The following is a 27,224-nucleotide window of genomic DNA, read 5'->3' on the forward strand; positions in this document are numbered from 1 at the left end:
TATATTTACGATGGGATTTTGGTGTTCTGGAAAGCCTCGCTTGCATGCGAACAAATACGCACTTGTGTACACGCGTGTGATGTTTGTATTCACGTACACACACACACACACACGCATTCACGCAAAGTTTGTGTGTGGCTTTTTTTTTTATGTCATAATTTAAATGCCAGACGAATACAACTGCAACAGTGAAGTTACACTTCGCTGTTACTTCGAATGCATCAAAGCAATGCAGGCAAAAACGGGAAATGCAATCACAACGGAGTTCGCGCTGTTAAAGTCTGGCCGGGTTATAACACAGTTGGCCGGGTTATAACGCCGCTGGCTGGGTTATAACGGAGCTGGCCGGGTTATAATGCAGCTGACTGGGTTATAACGCAGCTGACTGGGTTATAACGCCGCTGGCTGTGTTATAATGCAGCGTTGTTCCCGTTGCTCAAGGGCTAACGCTCGCAGCGATGACGCCAACGCTCGCAGCGGGAAGCAGGGTGACGTCACGTGAGCGATGCGAAGCGACGAGATGACCTGGAACTAATCGACGTGCGTGTGTGTGTGTGCGTGCGTTTGGTTTGTGCGTGCGTGCGAATATTCGCCCGTGTGTTTGCGTGTCCGCATGTTTCGTTTGCGTGCGTTTGTCCCGTGGGTACATGCGTGCGCGTCTGCGTGTGTCTGTGTGCGTGTCTGCGTGCGTGTCTGCGTGCGTGTCTGCGTGCGTGTCTGCGTGCGTGTCTGCGTGCGTATCTGCGTGCATGTGCGTGCTCCTGTCTGCGTGTCTGCGTACGTGCCTGCGTGCGTGCGTATCTACCTGCCTGCGTGCGTGCGTATCTACCTGCCTGCGTGAGTGTCTGCATGCCTGCCTGCGTGCGTGCTTGCGTACGTGCGTGCCTGTCTGCGTGTCTGCGTGCGTGCCTGCGTGCGTGCCTGTCTGCGTGCGTGCCTGTCTGCGTGCGTGCCTGTCTGTCTGCTCTGTTCTCCCTCCCCTCCCCTCCCGCCCCCCTCCCTCCCCAGGCCGGGCCTCCGAGCCAGAGGCACGAGAAGCCGTCAGGGGGGGGGCGCCACTTGACTCGTGTGCCGTGGCAGGCGCGGCACGCCGGCATGCGCACCTACTACTTCGGCGCGGACTCGCTGGAGGAGATGCGCGTGTGGATGAAGGCGATGGCGCAGGCGTCGCAGCTGCAGATGGAGATCCCGCAGGGGTGAGACGCCTCCTCCCCTCCAACCCCCCCCCTCCCTCCCCCTCGTGCGTTTGTGCGCGTTGAACGCGCCGTACGTAGCCAGCCGCGCTAATCGGAGGTGCGCGGGAAGGACGTCAAACTACGGGTCTCTGTGGGTCTCTGTGCGAGTCTATGGGTCTCTGTGTGAGTCTATGGATCTCTGTGCGAGTCTATGGGTCTCTGTGTGAGTATATGGGTCTCTGTGTGAGTCTATGGGTCTCTGTGTGAGTCTATGGGTCTCTGTGTGAGTCTATGGGTCTCTGTGTGAGTATATGGGTCTCTGTGTGAGTCTATGGGTCTCTGTGTGAGTCTATGGGTCTCTGTGTGAGTCTATGTATGTTGAACTTCTTTCGCACCGTACGTAGCCAACCGTGCTAATCGGAGGTGCGCGGGAAGGACAGCAACCTCTACACAAGAAATGAGTTTGTCATTCTTGATGATGATGACGACGATTTAAAATTGCGTAGCTCCAGCGGCTTCCCAATAACGGAATGGAAGAACGTTCCAGACGGCCGCCGAAGCGCCTCTGAAAGTGCCGCGTGACGACGACGACGACGACGATGCGGTGACCAACCCCCTTTTTTTGACGTCTGAGCCAAAAGCTGCAGCTGCTGCTGCTGCTTCTGCGAGGATGGGCCAGAGAGTGTTGCGTGGTGATGGTCATTTATAGCTCCTTTGCCGTCCACATCGGCTCGATCGTGCGGAGTCGGCACGGCCCACGGTGGCAACTCTGGCGGTAGCGTGGTGCAGGGTAGCGCAGGGTGGTGCAGGGTGGGGCAGGGTGGTAGTGTAGGGTGGTGCAGGGTGGTGCAGGGTGTACGCCGCCTGGGGGTTCACAACGAAGTGGCCACGATAGCTCAACGAAGTGGCTTATCGTCACGTGAACATTTCTCGCAAGCCATCTACTCTAAACCGTCAATTTAGGTGACAACCCTTGCTCATTGGCTGTGTCGGTTGGCTGGTGGGTTCAACGCCACATTTATATCAGTTTGACGCGTAGGCTTTTACGTTGACTCGGTAATCCCCCCCCCCTCCACTTTCCGCAAGAGTGCAGAAGTGTGGTCACCACATCCACGCCTCTATATAAGGAACGAAACAGGTGGTGGACTTCTCCACAAATGTGGCTGTCGCCTGATGAAGCTGGTTGTAATTACTGGCGAAACGTCGCACTACTCAGATTGTAAATGTTGTGGCTTGGCTCTCCAACACACAACTGGTTAGTGCTGTACTAGCGACGAATTGGCACGTTCTGTTTACGTGACAACCCTTACTAGTTGGCTGTGTCGGGTGGCGGCGGGTTTAACGACACATTTATATATTTACGCGATCTCACCCCAAAAAATTACCTGTGTTATCGATTCTAAATGTGGAGGGAAAAAAAATGGAGGACCCGGAGAAAAATCCACGTGACCCACAGACGAGAGAGAGAGAGAGAGAGTCGGGGTTGAACCCACGACCTCTCGCGTACCAGGCGAGGTAGTCGACATCTCCCAGCCACCGCCACGTCTCACGCTGTCTACCCCCTCCCTCCCAGCAACAGCGACGGCGGCGGCGGCAGCAGCAGCCTGCGCGACGGCGCGGACGATAAACCGGCGAGCGCCGTCAACCACTCCCGCGGGCGAGCGGCGGAGGAGGAGGAGGAGGCGGGGGGGGGGCAGGTGCTCGCCGACGGGCTCCGTGGGGCGCCGGCGCTGGCCCGGTGGCGGCCGCCGCGCTCCGACGGCGGCGACGACGGAAACGACGAGGACGAACGGGGCGGACCGCGCGGCGACGTGGAGATCGTGACGGAGGAGGGGTTGGCTCGCCCGCGGGCCAGCACGGACGACGACGACGACGCGGAGGTCGAGGCCGTCACGTCGTTTGCCGGCCCGTCGGTCGCGACCCGCGCCGACGACGACCACGACGACGTCGATGACGGCGGTGACGATGACAGCGGCGTCGCTGCGGCGGAGGCGGCTGCGGAGGAGCTCCGGAGGCAGCTGCACGACGGCTACGACGAGAGGGGGGCGGCCGCGGAGCAGCGGGACGACGACGACGGCGACGAGAGGTTTGACCCGTCGGCGGGCCCCGGCCGCACGCCCGCGGAGGCCGCCGATCGCCCGACCGCCGGCGCCGCGATCTCACGGCCGGAAGCGGCGGCGACGTCCTGCGTGGTTCTACGTCACCCGAACCCGCAGCAGCAGCAGCAGCAGCCGCGGCCGCAGCAGAGGCCGCTGCTGCAGCAGCAGCAGCAGCAGCTGCAGCGACACAGCACGGGCGGCCTGGGGCTTGCCGGCAGCAGCAGCCTGTCGGCGCTCGACCAGGACGGGTTTGGCTACGGGGCGGCGGGCGGCGCCGGCGAGGGCCACCGGGCGGTGGCGGCGGTGGCGCTTGAGAGGGAGCGCGAGAGGGAGAAGCGCAACTCGATGGTGCAGCTGGAGCAGTGGATGCAGTCGCAAAAGGAGAAGAATGAGGGAGACCGCTTGAGGTGAGGGAGACGCCGGGGTGCGGTGGGGGGGGGGGGCTTGGGGGGGTAGAGGAGGGGTGGGGGGGAGCGGCTCAAGGATTGGTGACAGGGAGTGGAGGAGGAGGGGGGGTGAAGATGGGAGGTGGAGGGGAGGGGGTGGAGGGGAGGAGGTGGAGGGGAGGGGGTGGAGAGGAGGGGGTGGAGGATGGTGAGAGACGAGATGGGGGGGGACGGTGGGGAAATGGCACGACGCCCTGGATGGCCACGTGTGGCTGTGTGAACCCTGCAGGCAGCAGCGGTGAGTCTGTGAAACCTCGAGCAAGGAACGGGCCCTGACCCCCTCCATCCTCCTCTCCCTCCCTCCCTCTCCTCCTCCCCCCCCCTCCCCCCCCCCCGCAGCATCGCGTCCACCCAGACGCTGCCCCGGTCCATGCCCAGCTACCGCCAGTCGCTGGTGGTGGTGGGCGCCCCCTACCCGGACGGCTACACCTCGCTGCCTCGCCACGCCGCGGCCGCCGCCTCCTCCTCCCTGTCGCGCCGCCCGCCCGGCGGGGCCGCTGGGCCCGCCGTGCCGTACGGGGCCGGCGGGGGGGCGGGGGGCTCCGCCGGGGGGCACGGCCCCTCCGCCGACGTGGTCTCGGAGCTGTTCGAGTGGCGGCAGCGCCAGGTGCTGCGGCACGGAGGGCACAGTACGTGAGCGCTGGGCGTTCCGGCGTGTGTCTCCGTGTGTGTCCTTGCGTGTCTATCTGTGTCCGTGTGTCTCCTCGTGTCTCCGGGCGCGTGTTTGTGTGTCTATCTGTCTCCGTGTGTCTCTGTGTGTGTCTCCGCGTGTCTCTGTGGATGTGTGCGTGTCTCCGTGCGCGTGTATCCGTGTTTGTGTGTCTTATCTGTCTCCGTGTGTGTCCTTGTGTGTCTATCTGTCTCCGTGTGTCTTGGTGTGTCTCTGTGTGTCTCCGCGTGTCTCTGTGGATGTGTGCGTGTCTCCGTATCTGTCTCCGCGTGTCTCTCTCCGCGTGTCTCTGTCCGCGTGTCTCTGCGTGTCCGCGTGCTGTGAGGAGTGGTGGCGTAGCGGTTAGCGCGCTCCGCGCCACGAACCCAGCTACCCGAGTTCGATTCCCGCTCACGGCCACCAACACCACCGGTGACGATCGTCTGAACCGCTGCCGGGCCCTTCCCCTAGGTCGACTCGGCCTCAAATGAGACATCGCCGCTGGGCGGCGTGGTGCTCTCCACCCGCCGAACTCGCGTGTCTCACGCTCGATCCCGCATCACCCCCCCCCTCCGCCAGGCCCGGCGCCGCCCGGCGCGTCGTCCGCGCTCCACCGGTTTGCGGTGAGCAGCCCCCCGACGCTCTACAGCATGGCCGAGGTGGACGAGAGCGACGGGGCCGCCTACGGGGCGGGCGGCGACGCCGCGGGGTCGTACGGGGTCACGCGGGCCAGGTCGCGCAGCGAGAGGTCGCCCGGACACCGGAGGTCACACGCGCCCGCCGGGCGGGTGGACGTGGCGGCGGCCGCCCCCCCGGCGGCGCGCCACGCCGCGTTGCCGCTGGCGGGGCCACACCGGCAACGCGGCGCCGAGTTCAGCCACGGCTACGGAGCGCGGGTACGGCCCCCCCCCCCCACACACGTAGGGCGCTGTCTGTCTGTCTGTCGGTTGGGTTGTCTGTTGGGTTGTCTGTCGGGCTGTCTGTCTGTCTGTTGGGTTGTCTGTCTGTTGGGCTGTCTGTTGGGCTGTCTGTTGGGCTGTCTGTCTATCGTGCTGTCTAACTGGTTGGCTGTCTGTCTGTTGGGCTGTCTAACTGGCTGGCTGTCTGGCCGCTTGTCTGTCTGTCCCCACGGTCTCGCAGGGCACGCAGACGCTGGACAGGAGGCCCATGCCATCCATGGTGTACACGTCCACCCCACAGTCCATCCCGCCCAGCCTGCAGGGCCGCACGGTGAGACACACGCCCACGCTCACCCCCACGCTCACCCTCGCCACTCACCCCCACCGCTCACCCTCACGCTCACCCTCGCCGCTCACCCTCGCCGCTCACCCCACGCTCACCCTCGCCGCTCACCCTCGCCGCTCACCCCCACGCTCACCCTCGCCGCTCACCCTCGCCGCTCACCCCCACGCTCACCCTCGCCGCTCACCCTCGCCGCTCACCCCCACGCTCCCCCTCGCCGCTCACCCTCGCCGCTCACCCCCACGCTCACCCTCGCCGCTCACCCTCGCCGCTCACCCCCACGCTCACCGTCCCCGCTCTCCCCGACGCTCACCATCACGCTCACCCTCACGCTCACCCTCCACGCTCACCCTCGCCGCTCACCCCCACGCCCTCCCACCCTTCGCAAAAGAAGTTCAACGTACATTGACCTCTTGACCTTTCCTTCCGACGGCGAGTCAAACCGCTCTCGCCCCGCCCGACTGCTGCGCCAGCCGGCGGCGGCGGCGGCAGCCGGCTGGTCGGCGCGTCCACGGCAGTGCCGCTAACGGGGTCGACTTAACGCCGGGGCGATGGTAACGGGGTGGCGGCCCATGTTCCTCCGTTTGTGCGGCGATGGCGGCGTTGATGATGCTGACGCGGCGACGATGACGATGGCGGCGACGGCGGTGGTGGTGGTGGTGGTGGTGGCGGTGGTTGGGCGCAGCCAGAGGAGCTGACCCTGCTGCTCATCCAGCTGCGGAGAAACCAGGCGGTGCTTGCCGAAGCGAGGGACCGCACGCTCGCGCACCTGTTGGGCCCGGCGCCGGCCGCGCCGCGGTCACAGGTCCGGCACGAGGTCTCGCGGGGGGTCACAAGGGGAGTCACACGGGGGGTCACGGGGTCACATGGGGGGTCACGAGGTCATGGGGGGTCACGCGGGGGGGTCACACGGGGGGTCACACGGGGAGTCACGGAGGGTCACACGGGGAGTCACGGGGTCATACGGGGATCTTGGAGGTCACGGGGGGCGTGGGGATGGGGCGCCAGGTGGGAACGAGGGCGCGACAGGCGCACGGCTGACACGCTAGCGTCACGCTAGCCACGTGCTCGACACGCACACGAGGTGCAGGATCGAGACACTGCCTCGGCGCTAGACACACGCTTAATACTCCGTAGTCTCGACATACGCTACCCACACATAATACATGCCCCACTCACAACACATGCGCTACCCCTTACATCGTATTTCACACACACACTACCCACAACACACACACCACCCACAACACACACACACTACCCAGAACACACACACACTACCCACAATACACACACACACCACACACACACACCACACACACACACCACCCTCCCACACACCACCACGCACCACTCTCACCGCACTCCCTCGCCACGCTCACCGCGCTCGCCACCCGTGTCTCCGCTGTGCCACCCACGCCTCCCCCGTGCCCCTGCCTGCGCAGTCGTTGGCACCGTCGCTGCACCTGCAGAGGAACCTGCGCTTTATTGAGAGCCAGGTGGGGCAGTATGGCATCATCCTCACCACCATCCTCACCACCACCACCATCCTCACCACCACCATCATCCTCATCACCACCACCAGCATCATCCTCACCACTATCCTCACCACCACCCTCACCACCACCACCATCATCATCCTCACCACCACCACCAGCATCATCCTCACCACCATCCTCACCACCACCACCATCCTCACCATCATCATCCTCACCACCACTGCCATCCTCACCACCACCACCACTGCCATCCTCACCAGCAGCATCATTGTCACCAGCAGCACACAGATCACCAGCAGCAGCAATCATCTTCCATTGACAACACCAACAACAAGAAACAGTAGCAGTGTCAGCATCGGTATCATCATCACCACCGCCACCGCCATCATCTCCCACCTGCATGGCCCCCACTCTCCCCATGGTTGCAGCCAGTACCCCCCCCCCCCCATCCATCGCCCCCCAGTCCCATCGTCACCTCGTTACCCGCACGGTGCCCCCTCGTCCCGTGCCTCGTCCCGTGCCTCGTCAAGTGCCGTCACCCCCCCCCTGCCCGGTAGCTCCCCAGTGGCCCAGCGGCGTAGCTGTGGGTGGCGTGTGCAGGGCGGGCCGACCGCCCTGGGGGGGTGGGGGGGGGCCCACTCTATCCTGGACGGCGGCACTGTCGAGACCCTGGGACTGGGCGTCACTCTGGCGAGGGTTCACGAAGGCCGTGGTCAGACGGCGGGAGCTGACGTCGCGAGTTCGCAGGAGAGGCCCAGGTGCCGGGCTGATGAAGGGGGGGGGGGTGGAGGGGGGCCCACGCCACCTGCGCCGCTAGGCTACTCGGGGCTCTGTCGCATGCCTGACGTTGTGTTGCTGCGGCCGCGTTACCCCTTTACCCCGTCGTGTCGTTACCCCCCCACCCGCCCGCCCCCCCCCTCCCCCCGCCCCACGTCGTCACCAGAGGGTCACGAACGGCGGGGTCGCGCAAGCTCGATAGCGCCGCCGCCCCCCGCCGGGTCTGGCTGGGTCGGAAAATACTCCCACTGGGGGACGGGGGGGTGAGGGAGACAAAGGCGGCCGGGCGTGGTGGTGGTGGTGGTGCCACCCATCCAGCTCATGCGCCGTAGTGCCGGCCTTCCCAGGCGCTGCTGCCGCTAGCGGCGCTTGCCCCAGCGGCCTCGTTGAGGCTGTTACCACCACATCCAGCCCCCCCCTCAGCCCCCCTTGTTGGGGGGCTGAGGGGGCGGCTGTGATTGGCTGCTTGCCGCCGAGATCGCGGCGTTAACGGCAAGCGGCGCAGAAAAATATTTGGCAACAAATGAAACCTCCCCCACCCATTCCCTGCCCCGCTCGTGACGATGTCCCTGCCCGCCCGCCTGCCGTCGTCGTCGTCGTCGTCGTCGTTCTCACCGCTCCTCGCTGTTTCAGGTTTTTTTATTTCCTTTGCAGCGTTTTATTTGCGTCAAGCCTCCATCTTCCCTGAGACCACCTGACCCGCTTCCTTGCCTTGCTCACTTCCTCCGAGTCTCCGTGTCCCAGTGTCTCTGTGTCCCTGTGTCTCCGTCCCAGTGTCTCTGTCCCAGTGTCTCTGTCCCAGTGTATACGTCCCAGTGTCTCTGTGTCTCTTCACATGTGCGTCCGTCCCAGTGTCTCCGTGTCGTCTCCGTGTCTCTGTGTCCGTTACTAACCCTGTGTTTGCTCCCTGCTCTCTCCCGTCCTACGCCGTTCCAAGATGAAGGCTAACGAGCCGCTAATTAACACGGTGCAGACGATTATTTGCTGCCGCTCGCTCCCGTTCCGGCCGCAAGTAAGCACGGCGCTCCCCGCGGAATGCACGCGCGGCAAAACCACGCACATGTCACTGTGTGTGAGCTCACCGTGTGTGAGCGTCACCGTGTGTGAGCGAGGAGATGGGGTGTGAGCGTCACCGTGCGTCACCGTGTGTGAGCGTCGCCATGCGTTTGTGTGTGATTCTCACCGATTGTCTGTGTTGTGCATCGTACAATGGTGTGTGTGTGTGTGCTCGTTGTGTGGGGATTAGCGTTGTGTCCGCTAAGTTGGGTGTCCACTGCTATTGGTGTCCTTGTGTAGTGACTGACTCACTCGGAGACAGTAGGAGGCACACTATTTAGTAACAGCCTTCACAGGTTGCTAAGGTGACTACAAGTCAGGACAGCGGGCAGACGATGCCGAGACGGTGAAGACGCAGACGGAGACGTCGTCGGCACGTCGAGGGGATCCCACTCACAGCGACAGCCCCGAACCTTCGCTCGGGGGGTCCCCTTTTATCCTCCTAGCCTGGCCTCGCTCCGCCCCGACCACGCCCCCCCCCCCCGTCTCGAACCTACTAGAAGGTTCCTGGGCTCACCTCACGTGCCCCCCCCTCTGTCACCTCTGCCCTACATGCCTCTCTCTGGCTTGTCACGTGACCCGCTGACAGACAGGGCTGCTGCCACCGCAGATCCCGTTCTCTGCCAGCTACCAGCGCCATGCTCCGTAGTGACCCATTCCATGTCACTACACGTGCATTAGCATGCGTGGGTGGGTGGGTGGGTGCGTGTGTGCGTGTGTGTGTGCGTGTGTGTGGGTGGGTGAGTGGGTGAGTGCAGGTGAGTGGGTGGGGTGGGTTGGTGCGTGTGTGTGGGTGCGTGTGTGTGGGTGGGTGTGTAGGTGGGTGGGGTGGGTTGGTGTGTGTGTGTTTGTGGGCGAGTGGGTGAGTGAGTGGGTGTATGGGTGAGTGCAGGTGTGTGTGTGGGTGGGTGCGTGTGTGTGTGTGGGTGGGTGGGTGGGGGGGTGAGTGGGTGAATGGGTGTGTGTGGATTGGTGAGTGTGGGTGAGTGGGTGGGTGAAACAACGGTGGACAAAGCCGCCGGCATCTGTGTACCGTCAGGGGCCTCGTGCCGCCTCGCGCAGCGCCCGCCCGCGGGGGAGCTGCTAACTGGGATGACGTGTCTGTGTCCGTCTGTGTGTGTGTGTGTCTGTGTGCGTCTGTGTGTGTCTGTGTGTGCGTCTGTGTGCGCGTTGCCCCCACCCCGCCCCCCCGTATTTGTGTTTCCAGTTTGTGTTCCCAGAATCGAACTACTCGCTCCGCTCCAGCGGGCAGGACATCGACGTGAGTTCCCGAGCGCATCGACGCCCCCCCCTCGCCCCCCACCGCTTCCACTCCCCCACCCCTCCTCCTAGGTCGACTCAGCCTCAAATGAGTACCTACGCTGCGCTCCAAACCTGAAGACCCGGGTTCGATTCCCGCTCACGGCCAATGCCGGTGATGATTATTTGAACTGGTCCCGGGCCTCCCCTAGATCGACTCAGCCTCAAATGTGTATGGAGTGCGGTGCGTAAACATCGCCACTAGGGAGACAAAGGCGGCCGGGCGTGGTGCTGGCCACCCACCCTCCTTGTGTGCCGTGCCGGCCTTCATAGGTGCTCGCTAACGGCACTTGCCCCAACAGTCTGCTGAGGCTATACAGGGGATCTTTGTTTGTGTGTGTGTGTGTCTGTGTTTGTGTGTGTCTGTATGTGTCTCTGTGTGTGTCTGTCTGTGTGTATGTCTGTGTGTGTGTCTGCGTGTCTGTGTGTCTGTGTCTGTGTGTGTCTGTCTGTGTGTGTGTCTGTGTTTGTGTGTGTCTGTATGTGTCTCTGTGTGTGTCTGTCTGTGTCTATGTCTGTGTGTCTGTGTGTGTGTGTCTGCGTGTGTGTGTGTCTGCGTGTGTGTCTGCGTGTGTGTGTCTGTGTGTGTGTCTGTGGCCGTGAGCGGCACTTGCCCCAGCGGTCTGTAGAAGGCCTCCACTGGGCTGGCGGGGGGGGTGATCTTTGTGTGATCTTTGTGTGTTGCGTCTGCGACAGATGAAGCTGACGCGGCTGTGCGACCAGAACAAGACGCTGCACGAGCAGGAGACCAGGCTGAGGCAGCTGCGCAACGAGAAGGTGAGCTCACGATGGCGAGGAGGTGAGGTCACCGTGGTGAGGAGGTGAGGTCACCGTGGCGAGGAGGTGAGGTCACCGTGGTGAGGAGGTGAGGTGACCATGGTGAGGAGTTGAGTTGACGGTGGTGAGGTGAGGTCACCATGGTGAGGAGGTGAGGTGACGGTGGTGAGGTGAGGTCACCGTGTCGTGGTGGGTTTCGCGCTACGCTGCGCTACGAATCCGGCGACCCGAGTTCGATTCACGCTCACGGCCAACACCGGTGACGATTATCTGGACCGGGTGCTGGGCCTTGCTTAGGTCGACTTCGGCCTCAAATGAGTACCTGGTGCGGTGTATAGTAAACATCGCCACTGGGGAGACAAAGGCGGCCGGGATTGGTGCTGGCCACCCACCCCCTCGTGTGCCGTGCCAGCCTTCATAGGTGCTCGCTAACAGCACTTGCCCCAACAGTCTGTTAAAGCTACACGGGGGATATTTGTCTTTGTAGCGCGCGTGATGCTGGCCAACCACCCACCCACACGTGGTGGCCTTCATACCCGAGTTCAATTCCCGCTCAAAGCCTGCATCGCTGACGAAGGTTATCTGAACCGGTCCTGGGCCGCACCGAGGTCGACTCGGCCTGAAATGAGTACTCTGTGCGATGTGTAATCATCAGCAGTGGGGAGACGTGGCGACGCTACTCGCCGTGACGGCACTTGCCCCGACAGCTTGCGAAGGCTACCTGGGTGGATGGAAGGCATCTTTATCTTTGTGCGTGTGTGCGTCCATGCGTGTGCGTGCGTGTGTGTGCGTGCGTGCGTACGTGTGTGAGTGGGAACGTGTGCGTGTGTGTGCGTACGTGCGTGTGTGTGCGTGCGTGTGTGTGTGCGTGTGTGTGTGTGTGCGTGCGTGTACCCGTGTGTGTGCGTGCGTGCGTGCGTGTGCGTGCGTGTGCGTGCGTGTGTGTGCATGCGTGCGTGTGTGTGCGTGCGTGTCGGCGCAGGCGCGCATCGAGTCGTCCCTGGAGGGGCTGCACCTGCAGATCGCCCAGCGGCGCTCGCAGCCCGAGCTGCTGCACGAGCAGCAGCAGCGGCTGCAGGCCGACCTGGTGCACATCCGTGCAGACAGCGCCCGGCTCAGCCTGGTGAGAGGGACCGCCACACCCCATCCCCCCACCCACCCATCCCCCCATCCCCCCATCCCCTCAACCCCCCATCTCCCCATCCCCTCACCCCCCCATCCTCCCACCCACCCATCCCCCCCCCCCCCGTCCCTCCCATGCCCCACCCAATCAGAGGCGACCTGGCCACAAGTGATAGCTCAAGGCGGTGGCTTATCACGTGGACATTCAGAGCAGCAGCCAAATACTCTCCAAACGCGCGATGTCCGCTTTTAAATGTGGAGGGAAATACCGAAGGACCCGGGGAAAAATCAAGAGAGACACCGCAAACTCCAAATATACAGCTGCAGGCGTCAGGGTCAGGATCGAACCCGCGACCTCCTGTACACCAGGCGAGGTAGTCAACATCTCCTAGCCACCCTGATGATGATGAGAGAGAGAGAGACACGCAAACTCCAAATAAACAGCAGCAGGCGTCAGGGTCGGGATCGAACCCACGACCTCCCGCGTACCAGGCGAGGTAGTCGACATCTCCTCGCCACCGTGAGACGCTTGAACTGTCGTGCTGTTGCCGCGGTGACGCCCCCCCTTCCTCTTGGTGCCGCCAGGATCTGGAGCGCTCGGTGAGCGAGTACAAGCAGCTGGAGTCGGACCTCCTGGCCCTGAGGGTCCATCTGGAGGACCTCCTGAGCCGGCTCAGCTTCACACAGGTATGGCCTCCTCCTCGCCCAGGTGAGCTCACCTGCACGCACCAGGTGAGCTCACCTGCACTTACCAAGCGAGCTCTTCGCTTTCCCCATGTCTTGTCGGATCGCTTGATCCCTGCCATGTGACCCCCCCCCCCATGCCATGTGACTGCTACGGCCGCCCCTGTTGACCCAAGGGTCACGTGACTACTACCGCCCCCCGTGTCACATGACTCCTCACCCCCCCCCCCCCTCTCCGCCAGACTGAAGTGGGTCACCAGCAGCGGGCGCAGGTGCAGAGGGACTTGTGGCGGATCCAGGATGTGATGGGGGGGCTGGGACAGGGCAGCTGGGACGTGACGACCGCGGGGGGGGCCCCCGTGGGATCAGGTGAGGCCCGGAGAGATCGCCGTCATCGTCGTCATCATCGCCGCCATCATTATGGGCGTCCGCGTGATGGTCACATCCGCGTGATGGTCATCGTTGTCACCATCGTCATTCTCTTATCCTCGTCATGTCTCTTCTCGGTACTGCAGGAGGATGATGATGATGGTGTTGATGGTGGTGATTGGATGTAGCTGAAACTGACAGGAGTGTTGCTGATGATGATGATGATTGGAGTTATGATGTAGCTGCTGATGATCGGAGTGGTGACTGTTGTTATTGCTGCTGCTGATTGTGTTGATGACGATGACTCTGGAAATGATGACTTGGCTAATGACGATGACGACGATGAAGATGACGATGATGATTACGACGATAACGATGATGACGACGATTACGACGATAACGATGATGATGACGACGATGATTACGACGATGACGACGATAACGATGACGATGATGATGATGACGATGATTATGACGATCACGACGACGATACGATGACAGATGACGACGACGACGATAACGACGACGATAACGAGGATGACGATGACGATAACGACGACGATAACGAGGATGACGATGACGACGATGACGACGACGATGCTGACGACGTGTCTTGTCCCCGCACAGGTGTCAGCGGTCACCCCCACCTCGCCCGGGACCCCTCGGGAAGCCCCCCACGAGCCGTGGGACCCCACTCGCCCCTCCGCTCCTCCCTGGTGAGGCTCCGCAGGGCGCCGCCGTGCGGTTACACCGCCTGCACACTCGTCAGCTACGCCGCTGTCTGATCCCCACGAGAGAGAGAGACAGGCACCCAGACCCAGGACTCAAATTCGGGCTCTGGGCAGTGTTGGCTCTGCGGCCATTATGAACCTTCTCTCTCTCTCTCTCGCATGGGGGCGGTGTCCCCCCGGCGGCCATTATGAACCTTTTTTCACGGTCGGCCAGTTAACGCGCCCCCCGCGGGGTCAGAACATGTCAACGGCAAACGGTACGAACACGCGGCACGAGTGCAAAGTAGAGCAGAGGTGGACAAATCACAAAAAAAAAGTGATTTTTATTATAGCAATTAGGCCCAACTGATCGATTCAGCTGCTCTTTGGGAAGCGAGCCGGCCATCGCGAACGATAGCTCAACGAAGTGGCTCACCGCCGCGTGACGAGCCGTTCTATAGAAACGAGATGATTAAAAGGTGCGGCGCAGCTCCCAGTCGCTTCCTCCTACCCGACGAAGAGCACACATTCCCACGCACACACAGACGGCCGCAGAAGCGCGATCTGCAAGCGCCAGCGGCAATGCGGTGACCGCTGCTGCCGGGGGGGGGGCTGTTTGCGGGGCCAAGTGGCCGACCGTCCGTGTCCGTCTCTCGCCCCCCGTCGTCGCCGCGCGTGCGCAGAGACGGGAGGCGACGCCGCCGCGGCCTCCGCTGCCCGACAGCTACGGCAGCTACGGCTCGGCGCGGCCGGCGCTCGCGGGCAGCAGCTGGGGGTCGCCCTACGCTGGCGGCGCGTCCGGAGAGCAACTCACCAACGGCGACGCCAAGGTACGGGCCGGGGGCGGCGGCGTCGTCGCCATGGTCATAGTAACCATAGTCATAGTAACCATCGTCATAGTAACCACCGTCATAGTCACCGTCGTCATAGTCACCAGCGCCATAGTAACCATCGTCGTAGTAACCATGGTCATAGTAACCATGGTCATAGTAACCATGGTCATAGTAACTATGGCCATAGTAACCACCGTCATAGTCACCGTCGTCATGGTCACCATCGTCAGAGTAACCATCGTCAAGGTCACCATTGTCATAGTAACCATCGTCATAGTAACCATCGTCATAGTAACCATCGTCATAGTCACCATCATCATAGTCACCATACCCGTTGTCATCACTACTGAGAGAGAGAAATAATCGCGGAGGTCAGGCACAGTCACACACAGAGGTCACGGCGAGGTCGCGTAGATGTCACGGCAAGGTCAGAAATAGGCCGGTGACAGGGCCAGGCGCAGACTCTGGGGGCGAGTTTTTTTATAACCGAGGTCGGGTCGAGGTCGGGTCGAGGTTTAGGCGTCGGCCGTGGCGGCGGGGGGAGCCTCACCGTGCGAGCGCCGTGTGGTGTTGCCGCAGGTCGCTCACCACCAACCGCAGCAGGGCAAGAGCAACGGCTCCAGCGACCGGCAGCAGCAACAGCAGCAGCAGAAGGGTGAGCGTGGGGGCGGTGTCCCCCCGAGTGGGACGGCTCGCCCCGCCCCGGTGTCGCCGGCCCGTCCGCGTGGTGTCCGCGTGGTGTCCACCCGCCCTGGCGTTCACGCGTCCCCGTGCGAGCGCGTGTCCCGGTGCCCGTGCGTCACGGTGCGTGCGTGGCCGTGTGAATCTTGTGTGTGAATCTCGACCTGAAGCTTTCCTGACTGCAGGAATTAATATTCTTTGGGTCTTTCGGTAAAGTCACGTCGATAGGTTCAAAGGAAATAACAAAAAAACTACGATGTTTCCATCGCAACACAAGCGGTCGTCACCGCTTCTGTTTTGTTATTTTGAGTTATTTTCTTTGAACCTATCGACGTGACTTTACCGAAAGACCCAAAAAAATATTTGCGTGTGAATGTTCGTACGTACGTTCATCCCTGTGTGTGTGTGTTTCCGCCGTGCCCCTTCGTGCTTGTGCGTCCTGGTGCTCGTGCGCTCACACGCGTCCTTGCGTGCACGTGCGTGTCTCTGTGGCCTTGTGTCCACGCGTCTGAGGTGTCCGCGTGTCGTCACACCCGGTGCATCCCCCGGGTCTCCTTGTCCTCCTGTTTCATCATCGTGTGTCTCCCGTGTGTCCCCGCATGTCTCCCGCGTGTCCCCACGTGTCCCCGTGTGTCCCTGTGTGTCTCCCGTGTGTCCCTGTGTCTCCCGTGTGTCCCCACGTGTCCCTGTGCGGCGGTGGTTGTCTCCCCCAGTCTTCACGTCGCTTGTCGGAGTTGTCCCCCCGCTGTCCCAGCCGGGACAGATGCAGTCGACCACCATCGCCTCCTACGTCACGCTGCGTCGCGCCAAGTCGAATGGGGCCAAGGCAAGTTGCGCGTTCTATCCACCCGCCGCTCCGCTCGTTGTTGTGAGCGTCGCTCGTTGTTTGTGAGCGTCGCTCGTTGTTTGTGAGCGTCGCTCGTTGTTTGTGAGCGTCACTCATCGTTGCGAGTGTCACTCATTGTTGAGACCGTTTGCTCATCGTTGCGAGCGTCGCCCGTTTGTCACCACCATCGTCATCATCGTCGCCATCATCGCCATCGTGGCCGTCATCATCGTCATCGTGGTCTTCGTCATTGCTAGGAGCGGCCCAAGAGCGCGATGGACGCGCTGTACCCGGCGGGCGGTCCCGCGGGCGGTGCCGGCCGGGGCAAGATGAGCGTTGAGGAGCAACTGGAGCGGCTCAAGCTCAACCAGAAGGCGGCGGCGGTGGCAGCCGGGGGGGGCGGTGGCGGGGGGGACGCGGCGACGACGACGGTGACCCCCGCGGGGGGGTCGGGCCGCGCCGCTCCGCGCCGACGCGGCCACACGATGACGCTCGACCGCCGGACCATCCTGGCGGCGCAGTCGCCCGCTCGGCCCGCGTCCGTGGACGTCTCGCAGGTGTGTGTGTGTGTGAGTGTGTTGGGGTTGCCACGTGCCCTGTGTGTGTGTGTGCCCTGTGTGTGTGTGCCCTGTGTGTGTGTCCTGTGTGTGTGTGTGCCCTGTGTGTGTGTGCCCTGTGTGTGTGTGTACCCTGTGTGTGTGTCCTGTGTGTGTGTCCTGTGTGTGTGTGTGTGTGCCCTGTGTGTGTGTGGGTTGGGGCTGGCACGTGCCGTGTGTGTGTGTGTGCCTTGTGTGTGTGTGGGTTGGGGCTGGCACGTGCCCTGTGTGTGTGTGTGCCCTGTGTGTGTGTGGGTTGGGGCTGGCATGTCCTCGTGTGCCGTGCCGACCATCATAGGTGCTGCTACTCGCTCGCAGCATTTGCCGCCAACAGTCTGTTTGTTGGCACAGTCGGGGGGCACAGGTGGTGCATCTGCCAGTCTATCTCAGTCAGTCAACCTATGGCACGTACAAAGTAACACAGAGCGAGGACGGCCATCCCAGTCAGTCGACACGTTACACGAGGTGTAGGCTTTGTGGATTTTTGCGCCGTTGCTCCGTTGAGGTGCCGCCATTTCCGCGTTATTACCACTCTGTGGGCCTGGCGTCAACAAATATGGTACATTTTATCGCGGTGAAGACACCATGGCGAGACGGTGGGCCATGAGGCCCGTGGGCCATGAGACATTGGGTGAAGACACTGGGTGAGACACTGGGTGAGACACTGGGTGAGACACTGGGTGAGACACTGGGTGAGACACTGGGTGAGACACTGGGTGAGACACTGGGTGAGACACTGGGTGAGACACTGGGTGAGACACTGGGTGAGACACTGGGTGAGACACTGGGTGAGACACTGGGTGAGACACTGGGTGAGACACTGGGCGAGGGTGAGGCTGTGGGCCATGAGGCCGTGGCGGTGTGGTATCCGCCTGCCTTACCACCACCGCCGCCGCGTCGTTGCAGCTCATGAAGGTGAGCCAGCGCAAGGACGACCTGGACATCGCCGAGTTGGAGCGCGCCGTGCAGGACGCGTCGGCGCCCGAGACGCCGGCGCAGGAGATCGCGCGGCTCCGCACCGCCGGCACGGAGCTCGACGGCAGCTACGACCCGGGGTCAGAGGTGAGACGCAGCCGGGGGTCAGGGGTGAGACACGGTGAGGGTCAGAGGTGAGACACAGCCGGGGGTTAGGGGTGAGACACGGTGAGGGTCAGAGGTGAGACGCAGCCACGTCCTGGGTGAAAGTCGGTGGTGAGATGGCGGGGTCATAGGGGTGGCACGCAGCCGGGGTCAGAGGTGAGACACAGCCGGGGTCAGGGGTGAGACACGGTGAGGGTCAGGGGTGAGAGACGGCCAAGGTCAGAGGTGGTCCAGGGTTATAGGTCAGTGGGTGGAGATCCGGGTCTGGATTGAGAGATATATCTGGTTGGTGAGTGAGAAGAGGCGGGGGGAGGTGTTGGGGCGGTGAGAGATGTGCGCTTGGCGGTGATGCTTCAAATGCTGCTGAGAGTTCTGGGTTTTTGGGTTCCAATCAGGAGCCGGAGGTCGGGCAGGAGGTCACGGAGAGAGAGATCCGAATCTGAGCATTGTTCTGTGTCTGTTGGTGATCACAGCCATAAAGGCAATGGTAGCGTTTGTCGTGATGTTGAAAATGATTGTGATTATAGCAATGATAATTATGTCTATGATGATGGCGAAGGCAGCAATGATAACCGTAGTTACGACAACGATGACGATTGCCATGACGATGACCGTATTAACGAGCGTGGTTATGATGTTTGCAACGGTATTTGACGGTGACGATGATGTTACCGTTGATAATGGGAGCGATGATGTTGACGACGAGCCGGTTATGCCCCTCCCCCCGCCCGCCCCTCCCCCCGGCCAGCAGGTGTCCCCCCCTCGTCACCACGTGATGGTGCCCGAGCGCTACGTGGACGAGGACCCCGAGGAGCCGCTGAGCCCCCTGGAAATGGAGGCGCGGCAGAAGAACGTGGAGCGGATCAAGGCGATGCTCGCCAAGTCCAGGTACAGCGTTGTCGCACACGTGTCGTCACATTGCTTTTATGGCTTTACTTTGGTGATTTTCGAACAGTTTTTCGGTTTGTCCATGTTTGTTTGTTGTAGTACAGAGTTAGACTGATGGCCTTAATCTAAGTTGTCTTGTGGTTGTTGTTGTTTGACTTGCATCCCACTGGGATTTTTGCACACAGCGTTGGTGTACGGTGTTTTTTCTGCAATATTTTGCTGTCTTTTCTTGGATTTTCTGTTTGCACTTAGTCACATAGTCACTTAAAGATGTTTTCTTGTTCATGTTTTTGGTTTTTTTGTTTGTTGCGGTTGCACCCGATTCAAGAGCCGAATGGCTCACAGGGCTATACATAATAAATGAACTTGAACTTGAACGCACACGCGTCACGACGCTTCACAGTATTAACCGGGGCCGCCTTCCGGTTTCAAACCGCGGACCACCGCGACCGCCCGCCCACCATCACGTTGCCCCGCCCCCCTCCGCGTCGCCAGCGTGCAGAACGTGGCGCCGCTGCCGTCGCCGGCGAGCCGCGAGGTGGCGCAGGGCAAGGTGGAGGCGCACGTGCAGGAGCAGGAGCGCATCATCAGCATGTCGTGCGCCCTCGCCGCGGAGGCGTGCCAGCGGAGCAAGGCCGTGGCCGGTACGGCACCACCGCCGCCGCGGGCAGCACGGCCACGCATCGGCAGAACTCGGCGCGCGGTATTCCGTGGGTCACCTTCACCGGGGTTTCGCGCCTCGCCGTTTGTTCACCGGGTCGCTGGTAAAATGCAGTGGGCGGCACTGGACAGAGGTCGCAAACGGGTTTTGATTCCCTATCCGTACCCGTACCCTACCCGAAATGAGTGACAAACGGTGACTCACCAGTGACTCACCAGTGACTCACCAGTGACTCACAGCCTACCCGTACCCGGCCGCACCAGGGTCGCAAACGGCTACCCGTACCCGTACCCGGCCAGGTACGGGTAGCCGGGTATCGGGTAGGGTACGGGTATCGAGTACCCGGTTGCGACCTCTGGCACTCGACCGGTTCGTAGCCGCGGCCGGAGCGGGGCGTATACCGGACGTGCGGTGTGTGCCGGAGCGAGGGTTTATTTTCCGGGTGACCGACCCGGCCGACGCGAGACTCCGCGTTCCTCACGCCTGTCGCTCCGCTCTCTGGTTTTGTTTCCTGCCGCCCGACAGCCAAACTCACTTCCCCGACGAAGGGGGCCTCCCCTTCCCAGGATGCATCGGCGCCCGGCGGCGGGAGCCATTTTGCGTTTGTTTAGAACGCCAAGGTTTCCGCTCAGCTCAGCGGTGAGAGACTCACTCGCTCACCCACTTGCTAACCCACTCGCTCACCCACTTGCTCGCTTGCTCGCTCACCCGCTCGCTCACTCACTCACCCACTCTATAATCCGCTTGCACGCTCACCCAATCGCTCAACCCGCTCGCTCATGGACTTTCTCACCCACTCGCTCGCTTGCTCAGGCACTCGCACATCCACACGCTCGCTCACCCGCTCCCTCACTAGCTCGCTCACCCGCTCCTCCGCTCGCTCACCCACTCGCTCACCCGCCCGCTCACCCGCCCGCTCCTCCGCTCGCTCACCCGCTCGCTCACCCGCTCGCTCACCCACTCGCTCACCCGCCCGCTCCTCTGCTCGCTCACCCAATCGCTCACCCACTCGCTCACCCACTCGCTCACCCGCTCGCTCACCCGCTCGCTCACCCGCCCGCTCCTCCGCTCGCTCACCCACTCGCTCACCCACTCGCTCACCCACTCGCTCACCCGCTCGCTCACCCACTCGCTCACCCACTCAGAACAATCTGGGGCTCATGGCTACCGCTGTGGTTGACATCTCGGCATGAGTGCTCGTGCTTGCGGCGGCACCCTCCGTCTCACCGTTGCCTTTGAAACCCCCCCGCCCTCTAGGTGTCATCCACCTGGCGGGAGAGGTGAAGGAAGAGGACGACGACGATGAAGGGAACGAGAAGAGGTGTCTGCGAGAACGCGGCCGCAAGGAGAACCCCGCGGGCGGCCGCGCGTCTCTCGCCGTCGTCATGCCGGCGATCGCTACAGAGCCCCGACGACGAGCGGCGGCGTTACCGGATGAAGAAGTGGCGTGCGGGCGGTGCGGGCGGTGCGGGCGAGCCACGGTCCGCAGCGGACGTGCGACCGGGGCGTCCGGCGGCTTCGATCGATCGCTCGTGGGTCCACCCCACCGGCAGCGGACCCCGACCTTACGACCTCGCCCACCCGCCCGCCCCGGGGGGGGTCGCTACGTCGAGTGGGAGTGGGGGGGGGGGGGACCCTCGTTGCCGCGTATCAACGCAATTTTTAAAACGAAAATTCCTCCTCCCCCGCTCCCCCCTAGCGATAGTTTAGGATTAAAGTAACCGCGGGAAAGCCAAATGATGTTCTGTCGCTACCGCCGCGGCGCGCACGCTCCAGTGGGTCGGTTTTTGGGGGGTTGGAACCGAGCGGCAGAGAGGGTCGCCCGCAGTCCCGGGGCGCGGTTTGACGGGGCCTGGTGAGCGGTGACGGCTCGCAGGAGTGGCGTCTGTTGGTGGCCCACATTACCATAACACGACGTTACCACAAGGTGTGGGGGGGGGGGGGCAGCTGGCCGAGTCGCCCGACTCTTCGCGTGTCATCTCAACGCTCCGTGTGCTCGACAGACCAAACGTCGTCGTGGCCAATCCGCTGCTGGATGAAGGCCTCCTCTGCCGACCTGCCGCTACCACCGCGATCATCCCGCGCGACGCGACGATCCGTTATGCAAACTGTAAAATGTACGAAAAGACGCGTTGCAAGAGAGAGAAATGATCACGCCGAGTTGCCGACGGTTTGCGTGCAGCCCCGCCGGGTTGCCGAGCTCGGGGGCCCAGGCAGCCGCACCCCCAACCCCCCCCCCTCGCCGCTCCCCGACGTTCATCTAAGCGAGGCGGTGTGGGGAGTGATGGGCGGGGGGGGGCAGTGGCGGTGGTGGAATCGGCGGTGGTCCCCGCTCGCAAGGGAAGAGCGCGGAGGAGCCTGCTGCCGACTTGTCAGCGGCAGCAGAGACGGCACCTCCGGCGACAACGACAGTTTGAGGGGCCGGCTGCGCGTGAGCGTCGGATGCCCACCCCCCGTAGGCAGGTGGCGTCCGCTGTAACCTGGAGGCTGTAGTTTTCGTTGCGAGTTGTTCGGCCTGTACGCGGAGAGGGCCGCGCGCGGGGGTAGGTTTGCGGAGTGAGGCTGTAGGCGAGCGAAGGCTGCAAGTCGTAGGTAGGGTAGGGTGTGTTTGCGCCGTAGGGCGGTTTTCACCGTACTCGGATGATTTAGACGCTCAGTCGGGACGTAAGACGCGAAACCAAAACTTCGGGGTCATTTTTCGCTTTTTATTTTCAAATCCAGAAAATGCACCATCGCGGGAAGACGCGGCGTGAGGAATGATGTGGTTACGCTGGAGGGGGGTGAGAGCATGCGTGTCCCTGTGGCAGGGGCTGTGTGGCACGGATGGCGTTGTTGGCTGTGCCCCCCGGTGTCGTTAAAATCGTACACATCTGGTCACACATCCACACTAACACAGTGATACACACTAACACAGTGATACACACTAACACACAGTGATACACACTAACACACAGTGATACACACTAACACACACACTAACACACACTAACACACAGTGATACACACTAACACACAGTGATACACACTAACACAGTGATACACACTAACACAGTGATACACACTAACACAGTGATACACACTAACACACAGTGATACACACTAACACACAGTGATACACACTAACACACACACTTGCACACTAACACACACTAACACACTAACACACTGACACACAGTGATACACACTAACACACACTAACACACACTAACACACTGACACACAGTGATACACACTAACACACACACTAACACACACTAACACACTAACACACGGCCAGCTGATTTCGTGCCGCGTGGTCTCCATCCAAGCGACGCGTCGTGCTTGGGCCGCCTGCAGCGTGCGGTGGTGATGGTACCCCCCCCCCCCCCCCCCAGTGGCCACGTGTTGGCAGCAGGAGAGAGGGCTTCTGCTGCATCAGCTGCGCGACATTGGAGTTCATGGCTCCCTTGAATTGATTAATTTAAGTAAAAAACCATCTCACCTTGTGCCTGCTAAGTCGAAACGCCGTCCGGCATCGCACCCCCCCCCCATCTCTACCAGCTTATCTCTCATTCGCGTTACAATCTAAAATAACGGTTCATAGCTATATTTTATTACAAGTGTGCGTGTGTGTACTATTAATGTTATCACCTTTGTAGGTTTTGTTTTTAAAGTTTGTAGTTTTGGCTTTTTGTTTTTACTCGCAAATACATTTAGTCGCTGGTAAGTTTGAATAACCCCCCCCCCCCCCCCCCCCGGTATGCTGTATTATAATGTTAATGATGAGTAGCCGTGTTAATATTAATAATAATTTTATACATCCTCGGATTTTACTGTGAAACACAGATCTCGTTGGGGAGGAGGAGGGGGCGGTGCGGAGTGTCGAGTGGGCGGGGCGTCGTAGTGGGTAGTCGTAGTAGTGGGTAGTAGTCGTAGTAGTGGGTAGTAGTAGTAAACAGCTAAACTAATGCATCGCTTCCACTCGCTCGAGTGCTCAGCCCCCCCTCCTTCCCTCCCCCTGCTTCCCACCCCCCTCCCCCCCCCGTCCTCCTTCCCCCCCCTCTCCTTCCCCCCCCTCCTTCCCTCCTCCTCCCACCCTCCTTCTTCCCCCCCTCTCCCCCCCCTCCTCCTCCCCTCGCCCTCCTCTCCCCCTCCGCATCCCCCTCCTCTAAGGCGCTGGCTGTCACCGCCAGCCGCGCCTTTGCAGCGATCTCAACGAGGATGGGGGAAGGGAAGTCGCCGTGGTAGCGAACGAGCGGTCGCAGCACGACCGCTGCCCACCCATGCTGTGTCAGCTCGCCACAGTCGCCACCATCGTCACCATCGTCACCGCCAACTTCATTACCAACGTCATCAACAAACTTCACCAACTTCAACTCCAACTTCAACGCCATCGTCACCGCCGTCGTCACCGCCATCGTCACCACCAACTTCATTACCAACGTCATTAACAAACTTCAACTTCAACTCCAACTTAAACGCCATCGTCACCGCCGTCGTCACCACCAACTTCATCACCAAACTTCAACTTTATCGCCATCTTCACCGCCATTGTCACCACCATCGTCACCACCAAACTTCAACTTTATCGCCATCTTCACCGCTATCGTCACCACCACCGTCACCACCAACTTCACCACCATCGCCTCCGTGTCATTTTCGCCGATGCCGGCCTATTCTAGCACAGCGCCTGCCTTCACGAGACCGGGATCGGTCGCTTTTCGTGTCTTTGTATTTTTTAAGTGATTTTTTTTATGTTAAGGTTAGACTCCCCCACCCCACACCAACCCCCACCCACAGAAAAAGAATACAAACTCAATCTGCGTGCCCTCGTTTGAATTCCAGTTACATTGTTTCGTGGTTTTATTTATGTAAATATTGTTCTCCACTAGCTTGTGCTTTTAAAACGACGAATACAAAAGTAACAAGTGTTCTCACTTTAACCCCTTGGTGAACGGTGTTAGTCAACATTTGAAAGCACTTTTGCATGGCTTTAAAAACAATATCGACAGCGTACACATATATATATTTTTTAACTTTATTTTAACACCGGTTCAACTTTTTCTACATCGCTTTCGTGAGCTCGTGGGCTTCCGGGGCTTGTCTTCAGACATCGCCAAGTGACGCCACGGTCTAACCGCCCCCCCCCCCCCCCAGGCAACCTGAACCTGGTGGAGGAGTTCAGCATTTTTCACGAGCGCGCATATGTAGGCGTGTGTTTGTGTGCGCGGGCAGCGTTTGCGACCCATTATCTGAACCGGTACTGTCGACCCGGCCTCCGAGTGAGTAGCCGGAGCGGTGTGTTAAACATCGCCACTGGGGAGACAAAGGCGGCCGGGCGTGGTTTCTGGTCACAAACAGCACCCTCTCTCGTGTGCCGTGCCGGCCTTCGTAGTCTGTTAAAAGGCTATATGGGGGATATTTGCCTTTGCATAGGTTTATCGCCCACCTCCCCCCCCCCCATTCTTCGCTCACAAAGAGTTTCTTCAAATGTTAGATTCTCATAGAAGAGAGAGGGAAAGTTGTATCGGCATTCTTAGCAGATTTTTATAAAAGTGTACAGTAGATTTAGCGATCCTAGGGGAGTTACTGTTTGTATGCCCGCGCTAAATGTTGATGACTTTAAAACGACCCCCAAACAATTTTATATAACCACACCTGCGTTTGGAATATTAGAAACATGCTTTAATAATGATGATGACGACGACGATGCTCAAACAGTCGTATCGAAGACAGGATAACAACACGTGCCGATTTCCAGACTCACGCATTTTGCTCAAATTCTCTCGCTGCGGAGAGAAAATGGCCTTTGATTGTATTCTTACCCCCAGGTCTCCTTTTTTGCAAGAGACTTTAGCCCCCCCCCCAACCCCCATATCGATGTCTGGCTTTTAATGTGGAGGTCGGCGAAGGTCACTCTGTCTATGGTCGTCCTGGGTGCCCTGGGTGAGTTTGACCCGCGCACGCGGCACCTGGGTCTGTCCCGTGACCGCCTGCCGGCGAGCGAGCCTTCGTCACGGCGTCAGGAGGGCCGCCGCCTCGTGTGGTGGACAACGCCGTGGTGGACGTCGCCGCCAACTCGGTGACGAGCGGCAGTTGTTTGTTGTTTGTTGTTGGGCCAGCGACGCGCGCCCTCTCCCAACGCGCGCGTACCGCGCCCCGACCTCGAGCGCGCCGTGTCCGTTGTGACGTGGCCCGTTGTGACGTCGTCCATTGTGACGTGGTCCATTGTGACGACGAACGGCGGAGCCGTTAGCCAATCAGATCCATCGTCACACGCGCCTCGAGTCTCCACCCCCTATAACCCCCAAGGTTGCGTTTTTCGACTTGGGGCGACAGCATCTCGGTGCCTATATATCGGCGGAAACTTTCCGCATTTGACAAAGCAATGCACAGGGGACCCCCTTTTACCCGATGGGTAGCATTTGCACCCAAAAGTTGTAAAAAAAAAAACTACTTAGCGGTGTATTAAAAGTTAATAATAATAAAAACCGAAGTGATACAAAAATATATAAAACACGCAAAAAAACACGACAGTTCAATACAGTTTGTTGGTAAATTATCTCGTTACATTGAGGCAGAGGAAGAAGATGGTACTGTTTAAAACGCATTTAAGACGTGTGGAAATTTGCGTGTGGATATTCCTTGTAATATACGATGAGGTATTTTTGGAATCGCGGTTTGTCATTTTTTTTCTCTCCCCTCTCTCTCACGAGGGGCAAAATGCAGCAGCGGCGATGTCGACGAGGAGGATGTCGCGTTGGGGTTTTTTGTGTGTTTCGCTTGAGTTGTGTACACAACTAATAAAAGCTACTCACCGGCTTGGACGGGAAAACGCCTCCATGGCTCGCCTTGACCCCCCCCCCAACTCGGGATATTCTTCACGAGGTGGGCCTGTTGTGAGTGATCTCTGACATGATGATGATGGTTCTAGATTTGAAGCTTTCGTGACTGCAAGGATTCATATTCTTAGGTTTTTTCGGTAAAGTCACGTCGGTAAAAATGTTTTATTAATAAAAGTAAAATAAAAATCACGACGTTTCGGAGGCAACACAAGCTTCCGTCTTCAGGTGGAACCGTCACAGCACGATAGCTGTATCAAGTGAGAGAAATTTAACTTTCATTTAAATTTTTTACTTACGTGACTTTACCAAAAAACCTAAGAATATGATGATGATGGTTTTATAAAAAAAAAAAGCCCTCGTGTTCTAGGCCTTCCCGTGAAAGTCGTACAACTGTCTTATCTACCCACGGTAAGCGTTCGTACACAACACGAAACAAACGCTTTTGTACTTTCGGTAAAGTCACGTGGGTATAAAATAAATCAGCGACGTTTCGGGCGCACCTGATGACGGACGCTGCTTGTGTTGCGCCCGAAACGTCGTGATTTATTTTATTTTCTACCCACATGACTTTACCGAAAGATCCAAAGAGTATGGATTCCTGCAGTCACGAAAGCTTCAAGTCGAGATCGAACAGGATACAAATCCATACTCTGGGTTTTTTCGGGTAAAGTCACGTAGGTTAAAAACGAAAACAAATTAAATCACGACGTTTCGGAGGCAACACAAGCTTCCGTCTTCAGGTGGAACCGTCACAGCAAAATTACCGTATCAATTGATACGGTAAAACCAAAGAGTGTGCATCCTTGCAGTCACGAAAACTTCAAATCTACAACGATAGAAATCAACAAAGCACTCAAATGCCGGCTCCACGACCCTCCAAGTCCACACCACACAAACCCCTTCGACGCTGCCCGAAGCTTCGAGAACAAT

The 27,224-nt window shown here is 59.9% G+C and overlaps 1 protein-coding gene across 11 annotated transcripts in view; it reads left to right on the forward strand.

Moving 5' to 3' along the window:
• LOC133360411 (pleckstrin homology domain-containing family A member 7-like) overlaps window positions 1-26,305 on the forward strand; it is a 150,385-nt gene extending 124,080 nt beyond the window's left edge. For 5 of the 11 annotated variants that reach the window (XM_061579114.1, XM_061579125.1, XM_061579122.1 and 2 more), the window contains 23 exons: window positions 1,009-1,196; window positions 2,749-3,681; window positions 4,060-4,349; window positions 4,949-5,265; window positions 5,510-5,599; window positions 6,297-6,428; window positions 7,057-7,110; window positions 8,825-8,899; window positions 10,151-10,204; window positions 10,939-11,019; window positions 12,002-12,142; window positions 12,727-12,828; window positions 13,068-13,194; window positions 13,822-13,910; window positions 14,588-14,734; window positions 15,317-15,392; window positions 16,132-16,244; window positions 16,502-16,801; window positions 17,747-17,902; window positions 18,669-18,808; window positions 19,304-19,452; window positions 19,995-20,108; window positions 20,727-26,305. In XM_061579114.1, the coding sequence (XP_061435098.1) occupies window positions 1,009-1,196; window positions 2,749-3,681; window positions 4,060-4,349; window positions 4,949-5,265; window positions 5,510-5,599; window positions 6,297-6,428; window positions 7,057-7,110; window positions 8,825-8,899; window positions 10,151-10,204; window positions 10,939-11,019; window positions 12,002-12,142; window positions 12,727-12,828; window positions 13,068-13,194; window positions 13,822-13,910; window positions 14,588-14,734; window positions 15,317-15,392; window positions 16,132-16,244; window positions 16,502-16,801; window positions 17,747-17,902; window positions 18,669-18,808; window positions 19,304-19,452; window positions 19,995-20,080 (3,840 nt within the window). In that variant the 3' untranslated portion in view covers window positions 20,081-20,108; window positions 20,727-26,305. The remainder of the gene's footprint in view (window positions 1-1,008; window positions 1,197-2,748; window positions 3,682-4,059; window positions 4,350-4,948; window positions 5,266-5,509; window positions 5,600-6,296; window positions 6,429-7,056; window positions 7,111-8,824; window positions 8,900-10,150; window positions 10,205-10,938; window positions 11,020-12,001; window positions 12,143-12,726; window positions 12,829-13,067; window positions 13,195-13,821; window positions 13,911-14,587; window positions 14,735-15,316; window positions 15,393-16,131; window positions 16,245-16,501; window positions 16,802-17,746; window positions 17,903-18,668; window positions 18,809-19,303; window positions 19,453-19,994; window positions 20,109-20,726) is intronic. The other 6 variants (XM_061579118.1, XM_061579119.1, XM_061579120.1 and 3 more) reach the window with 6 other exon arrangements.
• The last annotated feature ends 919 nt before the right edge of the window (window positions 26,306-27,224 follow it).

Source organism: Lethenteron reissneri, chromosome 68 (assembly GCF_015708825.2).
Source record: "Lethenteron reissneri isolate LAM-NWPU_2019-01 chromosome 68, ASM1570882v1, whole genome shotgun sequence".
Taxonomy (NCBI): Eukaryota; Metazoa; Chordata; class Hyperoartia; order Petromyzontiformes; family Petromyzontidae; genus Lethenteron; species Lethenteron reissneri.